The sequence below is a fragment of the Salarias fasciatus genome, unplaced genomic scaffold (assembly GCF_902148845.1).
Source record: "Salarias fasciatus unplaced genomic scaffold, fSalaFa1.1, whole genome shotgun sequence".
In the NCBI taxonomy this organism is placed as follows: domain Eukaryota; kingdom Metazoa; phylum Chordata; class Actinopteri; order Blenniiformes; family Blenniidae; genus Salarias; species Salarias fasciatus.
Window position 1 is genome coordinate 1 of NW_021941360.1, and position 11,499 is coordinate 11,499.

Sequence of the window (11,499 nt, forward strand, 5' to 3'; positions counted from 1 at the left end):
GAGAGAGAGAGGATCAGATCATGAGATCGAGGTCGAGGAGAGCAGAGAGAGGAGAGAGAGGAGAGAGACGAGAGAGAGAGGAGAGAGAGCGAGGAGAGAGAGAGCGAGAGAGAGAGAGAGGAGAGAGAGAGAGAGAGAGGAGAGAGAGACGAGAGAGAGTGAGAAGAGAGAGGAGAGATGAGGAGAGAGAGAGAGAGAGAGAGAGAGAGGAGAGAGAGAGAGGAGAGACGAGAGAGAGAGAGAGGAGAGAGAGAGAGAGAGAGAGAGAGAGAGAGAGAGAGAGAGAGAGAGAGAGAGAGAGACAGAAAGACAGACCGGTCCTCCTGTGGACCCAGAGACAGACCGGTCCTCCTGTGGACCCAGAGACAGACCGGTCCCCCTGTGGACCCAGAGACAGACCGGTCCTGCTGGTTCTTACCCCAGATCCGGGTCATGGGGGTCTTCAGGGCCGGGTGGTGCACAGAGCAGCTGTAGAAGTCTCCGTCTTTGGGGACGAAGTCCAGCCGGGCCGTCTGTCTGAAGGTTCCGTCCTCGTTGGGGGACGGCTGGTTGATGGCCGTCCCTTCACTCACGTTCCGTCCGTTCTTGGTCCAGGAGACGGAGACCGGGGCCGGGTAGAACCCAGACACGTGGCACAGCAGAGTGTTCTTCTGGTCCAGGTCCACGTCGTCTCGGGGGTAGATGATGAAGGTGGAGGGGGGGTCTGAGACACACAGGACAGGTTACACACACACACACACACACACACACACACACACACATAGTGAGGTGTGTCACCTTGTTCGAGAGGAATGTCTTTCATGACTTCATGAAGAACTTCCAGGTTTGTTCTGCAGACGTGTTGATCGCCCACAGCGAATTCGTAACCTCCAGGGAAAGTCACATGATCAATGAAGCTGGGTTGAACATCGACTCCTTCTCCTTTATCAAAGTCTGCGTGCCACATCTCTTCACCGTCCAGTGTGAACATGAACTCTCTATCAGAGTCTGAACAGCCAGTGATCAGAAGGTCCAAATGCTGAGCTGAAAACACACACAATCAGTTAGTTACTTAGTTAATCAGTCAGTCAGCAGTGGAGGACAGTCAGCAGCTTCCAGTCAGAGTTCCAGATAAAGCAGCGTCTCACCATCAGCAGAGACTCTGAGGACACAGCAGAGGAAGAGGAGCAGCTTCATCTTCATCAGCAGCTGGTTCTCCAGGACACTGTTAACCTGTCAGGCTGCAGCACAGAGTGACAGAACCTCCTGCAGGATCCTCCAATCAGAGAGCTGCTCTGCCGTGACATCATCGGTGTCCAGGTGTGGAGCAGCAGGTGAGAGCAGCGAGACAACAACTGACAGACCAGAGCAAACAAACAAACAAATGGAGAGAGAGGAGAGCAGACAGTCATCAGTGAAGCTCCTGGTCCTGGTCCTGCTCCTGGTTCTGCTCCTGCTCCTGCTCCTGGTCCTGGTTCTGCTCCTGGTTCTGCTCCTGGTCCTGGTTCTGCTCCTGGTTCTGCGTTCCACGGCCGTAGTAAACAGTTGTTCATGAAGTGAATGAAAATGCTGCGTTCAGGTTCTGACAGGAACTAGAGGAAGGAACAGGCTTTTCTGGAATTTCTGGTGAATCGGAGCCAGAGAGGAGGAGTCCAGGTGAGGCGCTGCAGGAGGAGGATTTATTCAGGAAGCAGATCACCTGATTGAGAGCGAGGCTGCTGCTCCAGGAGAACCAGCTCTGCTCTGCAGGAATCCTGCCAGGCCAGTTCCTACAGCCAGACCTCTCCAGACCAGCAGACGCTGGTTCTCAGGGGAGACATGTTGGTTCTCAGGGGAACAGTCCAGAGACCAGGTGACTTCAGTCAGAACAGAGCGTTCTTCACACTGAGTTCCTGAGAACCTGAAAACAAGCATCATTCCAGATCGTTAGCGTGTTAGCGTGTTAGCTTGTGCTGAAATCAAAGCCCTCGCTGATGACAGCAGCTTCCTGTCTTTCCTCGCACCGCAGCATGTTCTCTTTTACTGAGAAATGTTTGGAAAACAAATCATTTAAAGGATAAAGGGAACCGAATGAGAACGTTCAGATAGTTTATTTTCGTCACAGATTCATGAAGTCGGTCCTGATTCTAAAGAAAAATATGAAAAACCAGATGAGAAACAGAGTTTAAGTTCACAGTTCCACTTCACTTCAACAGCAGAGCTGTGGCTGATATGCTTTCTTCACTTCACACAATAAGAGCGTTCTGCTCTTCTCTGGGATTTTCAACTTAAAATCCAAGTTCTGTCAAACTTCTTTTTTTGTTAATTTAAATGTATTTTTCCTCTTCAAGTTAAATGCATAAATAAATAATGAAATGAATAAAGTATTGAGGAAATAAATCAGTAAGAGTGGAATCTTTGAGACATTCATTCCACTGAGAGGCATCAGGTTTCCAGAAGTGTAAAGTTCTCCCTTTTCCCAGCTGTCCCTGAACACACCATGAACACACCTGAAGTGAATCCAGCTGAGAACACCTGGACAGCTACAGGCGGAGGAAGCAGGGCTCCTCAGAGCCCAGGATCTGGCTCCTGGACCTGGACTCAGTCCAGAGAACTGCTTCTTTCACCTCAGCTGTGGGGACGATGGGGGACTAGTTTGTCTGGATCAGTCCTCACAGGACTCCAGCAACACACACACATGTGAGGGTGAACAGGTGAGAGGGTGAACTGTCTGACATTCATCACTGAGGTCAGAATTTCAAAGTAAAGTGGAGGTTTAGTCTGAAACGAGAGTTTCCTCCACCTGCAGGTCAGCTGGTGGAGAAAGACTGAAAACAGAACCGAGAGACAAAGTTCCTGCAGGACTGTTCCGCTGTTGTTCCACTGTTGTTCCTTTAGAGTCAACAGAGTGGAAACTTTTGAAAATGTGGAGAATAACTCAGAGTGTGATGTGTGTTCCAGGATGGAGGATCAGGAGGAACCAGCCTGGAGAACCCAGAACCTTCAGAGCGCTGCAGTGGAGGACCAGCAGAGGAACCAGAGCTGCAGCAGCAGGGGGGAACGTTCTTATTCCTGGTTGTTGAAGCTTCCAGCCTGGAGGTTCCGCTCTGGTTCTGCTGTTATTCTCTGTGTTTGCAGACGATGGATTGGTTTTCATGACTGTTGTTTGTGTCTAATAGAACAGTTTTCTGGAGATTGTGTAGGAGTGAGCAGACTTTGGGTTCTCTGGTGTTCTCCAGCAGTGACGTCACTCAGAGCTGCTCTGTTCTCCAGAGAAGTTGGACGTTCTTCTTCCTGGTTGTGTTGATGCTTCCAGCCTGGAGCTGCAGGGATCATTTACTGCTGCTACTCTGCAGAGTTTGCATATGAAAAAAAACCAACATTTGTTTGAAAAGTATTTTGGTGGATGAAAATACGTACACACACACACACACACACACACACACACACACACACACAGTGACTGAGTCCTGGTTCGGTTCATGGTTTTGATCACGTGCAGCTTTAAAGAGCGTTCTGCGGACAGGAAGCAGCACAGAGCCAGTCTGGACTGAAGCTAGCAGGATAGCACAGCTAGCATTAGCGTGAGCCGCTAGGACCTCAATGCAGGGTCCTCATGAGGCGGTCCGGGTCCAGACCCAGACGCTGTCTCATCCGGACCCGGACCTCCCTCTATCCAAAGTGGGTCCTCTTTAAACCCCCAGAATGCTTCTGTTTGAACCGGAGGAGCTCTGATAGAATCTACATCCTGGTTTCAGGAACGCTGCGTCTCTTTAACAGGACTCTTTGGTCGTCTTTACAGTCATAGTTCAGTGGTTTAGAAAACACATGCACACCTATCAGTGTGTGTTTCAGGGCTGAGAGCTTCGAGCAGTGAGGAGCTTTGTGCAGCAGCTGTTCATAAAGTGTGTGGTTGTGAAGCTTCACAGCAGTGAAGTTCCTCCAGACAGTCTGAACTCCGCCTCAGTCCTGAAGAACCAGCAGCTCAGAACCTGCTGGAGAGCTTCAACACTGACTGACACTGACCAACTGATCAGAACAGAGTAATCCAGTAACTATATGTAACTAGTCTCATCAGTCACTGACGGGTTAAATCAGTGAGAAGCTGAACCTTTGAGTCTCAACAGGTTCTCTCTTCTGGACTGATCAGAACCAGAACTTTACTGACATCCACAGTGAACAAGTTCACTAACAGGGAGTTTTGCTCGGTCCGGTTCAGGGTTGAGGTGTGTGTGTGTGTGTGTGTGTGTGTGTGTGTGTGTGTGTGTGTGTGTGTGTGTGTGTGTAGGCTGTAGCCAGTCCGTTTCCCAGCAGTGCTCTGAGTCTGTCCCTGGTGGTGGGGGGTGAGGATGGGGTCCATGATGGCCCGGTAGAACTGCACCAGCATCTTGGAGGCAGTTTGAGGTTCTTCAGCGACAGTCGTTGATAAAGACCTTTGTGGTCTCATAATTTCAGGGCCTGAGGTCTGTGGTTGGTGGTTTTCCTCGGTAGCTGGACTGTGTCAAAAGAACAAACTGAAATAAAGAGTTTCTCAGTTCTTGTTCCCCGTTTGTGGAGTTTTGTTCTTGTGCTACATTCACTCTCATCCTGAGCCTCTCCTGGGGGCTGAACCCCTCGAACTGAAGACCTGGTGACACCCTGCTCTGCAGCAGAGCCGTGGTTCCAGAATCAGCCTCCATGTCTGCAGGACAGCTGTCTGGACTCTTCAGTCATTGATGCAGTGAAAGCTCACATGTCCAGATATCCTCATGGTGCTGGACATCAGGTCAGGACGCAGAACATCATGAACTGTTCTCATGTTTTCACGCTGCAGGTGTGACTTCAAGAAGACATTTTCTGAAGCTTCGGTCATTTGTCAAACCTTCAGATGGAGTTGCCCACTGGAGCTACGTACAAACAGACTCATTTCATGCAGACAAAAGAAGAACTCATGGAGGAAGCTGAGACTGAGGAGAACGTTGAGTCAGAAGACAAAGACGGTGAAGCAGTAACATCTGCTGACTGTGTTCATAAAGGAGCTGCTCAGAGTGAGAGCACAGACATTCTGATCCACCTGATCTGATCCACCAGAGACATCTAGGAGGGTCAAGAAGCCTGAGAGGGATCAGAATGTTCTACCTTATGAGAGGTTTTGAAGTCTATATGAGTCCAGGTCTTATGAGACAGGATCATCCTTTTCTGATGTGAGACCAGGACTCCTTCACTGTCTGTTCATGTTGTTCATTCCAGAAATACGACTCTGAAAGCATCGATATGGAACTTCAGTCAATCTGATCTTCAAACAGGAGAAGCTGGAATAAAGATCACTTCCTGTATGAGTGATGAGCTGAACCACTGCACTCCTGCCAGATCCCTGAAGGACTTTTACTTTCTTTGGACAGCGTGTGACTGTCTGTCTGGGGCCGGGACCCTGGGCAGTCACCTCCAGTCCCTGAGACCCGGGCCCTGTGCCTGGATCTGTTAGCTGGGTGTAAGCTCCTGGTGCCTGGGTGAAGCTCCCCAGGACGCCACCTGAAGCAGGGGTGCGAGATTTCTGCTGGAGGACCAGGACCACGACATTTGAATTGGAGCAGTCGTTGATGTTGTAGGAAATCACAATCTCAGGGATTAGTTTTTTGAAGGAGGAGCCCAAACCCGTCCCAGACCTCCACCTGGCTGTGCAGTGGGTCTGCAGCAACCCAGGACTCTTCACTGGAGAGGAGAAAGAGCCAACCTTCCTGGCAATGGAGGAAGAGGAGCAGAAGGAGTGTTGAGGGAGGACTAGAGGAAGAGGACCTGGAGGCCAAGGACCCCTTGGTATTTCTTCTGGAGAGAATGGACGACTGGAGGTTCTCCTGGCCGAGTGTTGGGATCAGCAGGGCCTGCATGTCAACACTCCCTGGAGCCTGTAAGCAGTGACTTGTTAAGAGGTTCCACTTCCACCATTCACTGTGTATTTTTTCATTAAGTGTGTTATTTATTTTATTATCTCTGGTTTTTCACATATTACATGATTCCGTTCTGAGTTCTCGGTTGTCTGATTGCACCTGAACGCCACTCCGGAGCCCCTGCAGACGTGACGGGTCAACCCGTGCCTCAGCTTCAGGCTGCTGCTGAGAGAGCTCGTGGTAGGTTGGCTGTTAGCTAGCTCCGCTGCTAAAACCATGTTTTATGGACCAGAAAGGTGTTTAGAGTAGCCATGTCAGTGTGAATGTGCTTTATCAAACGGCTGCTTTTGATGTGGTTCAGGGTCTTTACGTTACAGGATCCGTGGCTGCTGTTTTGCCGTTCGGTAGCCTCGTTAGCTTCAGGTTAGCATGCGGCTAATGGCGGCGGCATCCTCATTAATCATGTTAATTTCCTTTCTTCCATCTGTCCTCACATTCTCTCTCTTTCACATTTAGCTTCACTCTGCAGATTCTTTGTCTTTAGTTTGTGTTTTATGTTCTTGTCTTTAGAAAACTGTCAGTGTTTTTGTTCTGTCCACAGTCCAGCATGCTTCAGTCAGAGAACATGCCTCATACAGACGAGGACGAAACTGTTGGTCCTTCGTTTAATGAAGGAAAAATTCACAGTGGTCAGAGAAACAACTTGAATCTGATGACAGTAATAATAATAAAAATTTCTATGAAATTTAACTAATGGAAGTCAGACATTGCTTTTCAACCAGGCTTCAACAGAATTATTAAAAAAAATAAACTCGTGAAACAGGCCTGGACAAAAATGATGGTCCCCCTAGAAGACACTGAAAATGAAGAGACCAGAGGGACATGTCAGTCCAAGTTGTGTCCACTAATGAGCATCACAGGTGTCTCCAGTCTTGTAATGAGTCAGTGGCTCCTATAGAGGGCGCCAGGGAGTCACAGGAAGTGTTACTCCCCTCGAGTTTAAATCAAGCGTCAGGAGTTCTTTGGTTTCAAACAGGCATTTATTGAACACGTTGCTTGCTTTTTACCGCCTTCACAATGCCGTCAAAACTGAGAAAACAACAGAAACTGACATTAATAACTTAAAACTTCCACATGAAATAAATTAAACAGCAACATGTGACCCAAACAATGAATTACAAACTTAATTGTCCTCTGCAATCACAAACATTCAGAACATAAACTTTAACACAGGAAATCAAAGGAAAAGCTCGTACCTCATTGGCCTCAGTAAACTCACGAGGGGGTAAAGGTGATCTTTAAAGGCTTCATCTTTAAAGAAAAGACGCTTCTGTCTTTAAACTTATTGAGCCGCCATCTCTTGCAGACTTCTCCTGCACAGCACTGCCTGTGGCTTTAAATGCGTACGCCCCTTAATGCTTCGTTCACACCGGCAGCGAGTAGCGCGGCGAGATCCGCGCGATCCGCCCCTGGTTGGCCGCGTGTGCATTTTGTGACCCAACAGCGGCTGCCGCTGAATTCGCGTCTCTGTTGCCGGCGGTCTTTTCGACAATGGCGGATGAGATCGAGACATTGGCTTTTCTTTATTTGCTAAATAAAGCCCGACAACGTCGTCGTCGTGAGTCCAGGCGACGTGTCTGGATTCATCATATTTTGGAAAGGCGTTCAGAGTACAGTGAGTTTCACCATTTACTCCAGGAGCTGCGCCGGGATGAAGGACGCTTTCAGCGGTACTTCCGTCTCTCCCGGGCCCAGTTTGACGAGCTGCTGTCCCGCATCGGCGCTCGCATCACGTACCAGGACACCAACTACAGGCGCTCTATTCCACCTGATGAGCGCCTTTCCATCTGTCTGCGGTAAGTGCGCAAAACCAGGATTAAACCAGGTTATTATTTAATTGCTTTGAAATACAGTTCAGAGATCAAAGTATAATTTAAACCATTCACTACATGAAAAGTCCTAATTCTGCTCTTAATACGTTCATATTTGAGCCTTTTGATGTGTCTTTTGTCAAAAGTCTGATTCCTTTCAACTGAGAAATTTCCTGCGTTGTGTTTAATATATTTTTTTTTTCTGAAAAATGTGCTTTTAACACAAATAGTTTATACTAAAAATAATAATAATAAACTTTCCACCGTGAGGCAATCTTCCGCCATCAGCTGATCAGATGCGGACACTCCGCTGACATGTCATCACCCGAAAGTGAAACTCGAACGCTTAAATACAATTTTCCCCCTTTCAAATAAATAAATACAAGTATAAATTTAATTCTTATCAAAATACTTCAATTAATATGCAAAAACAAACAATATTTACCGTGACTCTTTCTAAATACAGCATACAAATAAACGCAAGATAAAATTACATACAGTGCAACACCGCCACCTATTGGATTTTAAATTACATTTAAACTAGGTCTCAGTTGCTACACAGGCCCAAGATGAAACATATTTTATTATTTCTATCAGTTTGTTATAATGAATCTGTTGTTTACTTCCAGGTTCCTCTCCACTGGTGACTCCTACCGGACCATCGCTGACAGCTTCAGGGTGGGGGTCTCCACTGTCTCCACCATCGTCCCAGATGTGGTGGCAGCCATCTGGGACGGCCTGGTGGAGGAGTTCATGGCTGTGCCTGGAGCTGAGGAGTGGAGGTCCATTGCAGAGGAGTTCGAGGTGCGGTGGAACTTCCCTCTGTGCTGTGGCGCTCTGGATGGGAAGCATGTCAAAATAAAGGCACCTCCCAACTCAGGGTCGCTCTTTTATAACTACAAGGGGGGCTACTCCATAGTCCTCCTCGCTGTAGTGGACGCCCATTACAGATTCAGAGTCATCGATGTTGGTGGGTACGGCAGATCGAGCGATGGAGGGACCCTGGCCAACTCTGCCTTTGGTCAGGCTCTGCGTGAGGGCACGCTGGATCTGCCTGGTGACCGGCCCCTACCTGGAGCTGAACACAGAGGACCCCAGCCACATGTCTTTGTCGCAGATGAGGCCTTTCCGCTGCGCAGGAATTTAATGCGCCCCTTCCCTGGACGTGGCGACCTTTCCCGTGAGCAGCGCATCTTCAATTATCGTCTCTCCCGGGCCAGGCTGGTGGTGGAGGATGCTTTCGGGATTTGGTCTGCACAGTGGAGGATGTTTCGCCGTGAACTGGAGGTCCTCCCAGAAGTTGTGGAGAAGTGCGTGAAGGCCACATGTGTTCTCCACAACTTCATGAGGATGCGTGGGCCAACACCTGCTTTGAGGAGAGCTCCAGCCCAAGGTGAAGAACCACTCCCAGGTGTGAGGCGGGTGGGAGCCAACAATTCCACCAGAGAGGCGATGGCAACGAGGGAGGTGCTCATGGCCCACTTCAGCCAGGAGGGATCTGTGCCGTGGCAGCCAGCGGAGTAGTCAGTCCTCCACACGACTGACCCACAACGGTTCTTTTAAGAGCCACCCAAAACAAATAAAGAGCAGGCAGTCTCTGTCTATTTATTGCTGTCTGACTTTAAAAATGTATATTCACTAATTAATATTTGACATAAAAAGCCATAATGTCATGTTTTCTAAGCACATGGTTATGCTGCATGTACCGTTCTTTTCACGTCTCTTCCTTTTTGCAGGTAATTACTGACTCCACTGCTGTCTTCAAGATCATCACGTCTAATAAGGTGAAATTAATAAAACATTCAAAACAACTTTACCTTTTGTCCATCCTTCCTTTGTGTTTAAAAGATTAGTATTTTGAAAGGTAAACCTTTTAAACCAACCATAAAAATGCTGTTCTTGAAGTACCAAACCAAGTCTTGATACAAAAGAATATTTAATTTGAATTATTATTACACAGAAAACTATTTACATATTTAAACATGGGACAGGAATGAAAAGGAGCTTGCTTGGAGGAGGTGCGGTGGAAAAAATGAGAGACACGCAAAGAAGTCTTTCTTCTCCTGCAAAAGATGTCACCTCGTTTAGTAAAAAATTACTCTGACGGCTCCAATGGTTCCAAATTCAGCGTTACAGTGCTGTTCTCATAAAGTAATTTGTGAATTTGAAATTTTACAAAATCTTTGAGATGAGGTGGCACTTTTTGCAGGAGAGGCCCCAAAGAAAGCAGGAAGTGGTCATCAGGTGTCATTGGACTAGACAATCGCGCCTCCCTGCTGGCCCTCAGTTCCTCCATGATCCGGCATTCATACTCGGACGGCCCTGGAGAGAACTGGGGCCTCCTTCTTTGCCTCTTCTTTGGTGGGCCAAAAAAAAACAAAGCAATGAGAATGTTAAAAGCAGAAACAAGCTTCACAAAAATACGAAATAAACAATAAACCTGCACACATTCTGTTTATAAAGTTGTTAAGGACTAATTCTTTAGCAAATCACAAGCAAAATCAAGAAGGCAGATGAGAAGTTTGGTAAAATACCTAAATTCAAGTAATGAACCATTTCTTTGGATGCATGCTCACCTGCAGCTGCAGCAGCGGGGTCAGTCAGCACAGAGGTGGAAGCAGAAGCAGCAGCAGGGGACTCTGGGCCAGGCAGGGCATCAGGCTCAGTGTCTGATTCTGTCATGACAAAAGTTAAAATGATTTCACGCCACATGCAATGTGCACTTCTATACTTAAATTAAAGCCGCAAGCGGCATTGGTCGGGACCGAGCCTCCCGGCCGGCCCGCAACTGAGACGTCCACCCATGAGCATGCAAGTTGTTAGCATCTCCCTTCGTCTAAGATGTAGCTGTTCGCGTCTCCCATCCACTAACATGTAGCTGTTAGCATCTCCCATCCACTAACATGTAGCTGTTAGCATCTACCACCCACTAACATGGAGCTGTTAGCATCTCCCATCCACTAACATGGAGTAGTTAGCATCTCCCATCCACTAACATTGAGTTGTTAGCATCTCCCATCCACTAACATGGAGTAGTTAGCATCTCCCATCCACTAACATTGAGTTGTTAGCATCTCCCATCCACTAACATGGAGTAGTTAGCATCTCCCATCCACTAACATGGAGTAGTTAGCATCTCCCATCCACTAACATGGAGTAGTTAGCATCTCCCATCCATTAACAAGGAGTAGTTAGCATCTCCCATCCACTAACATGGAGTAGTTAGCATCTCCCATCCACTAACATGGAGTACTTAGCATCTCCCATCCACTAACATTGAGTTATTAGCATCTCCCATCCACGTACATGGAGTAGTTAGCATCTCCCATCCACTAACATGGAGTAGTTAGCATCTCCCATCCACTAACATGGAGTAGTTAGCTTTTCCCATCTGCTTTTGAGAGTCACTGAATGAAGGCAATCAGTGGCAGAGTTTGATTGACAGCTGCTGTCAGCTGTGTAACTGCAATGCATGTCCATATATGGTAATGTGAGTTAGAGTGGAGAGAGGAGAAAATAAAAGTCTTTTTTGGGGAAACAACTGCTCCTTGTTCCTTTGCTGTTTGGCATAACTGAACAAAAAATATCACGTTTGATAGGAAAATTTGTTGTCTTTCAGTTGGTGAGGCTTTCAGAGCAGTCAGACATTTCGTTTGGACCGTAGAGGCCTCAGTTTGTGAGAAGCGCGAGATTTTTCCCCATCCGGCTCCATTATAACTGAGAGGCAAAAAAATGCAGAGCGCACACCCACTTATACCTGTGAAAACTTCCAGATACATGATATTTTCCCCACTTACGTTACA

At 47.5% G+C, this 11,499-nt stretch overlaps 1 protein-coding gene across 1 annotated transcript; it reads right to left on the bottom strand.

Moving 5' to 3' along the window:
- Window positions 1-418: 418 nt before the first annotated feature.
- On the bottom strand, window positions 419-1,541 carry LOC115384882 (H-2 class II histocompatibility antigen, E-D alpha chain-like; the record flags this gene model as incomplete). The annotated part of the gene is made up of 3 exons (XM_030087056.1): window positions 1,128-1,541; window positions 778-1,023; window positions 419-703 (listed from the first exon to the last, which is right to left on the bottom strand). Coding segments are annotated over exons 1-3 (586 nt in total), but the record flags the coding sequence as incomplete, so codon positions are not given.
- Between the last annotated feature and the right edge of the window lie 9,958 nt (window positions 1,542-11,499).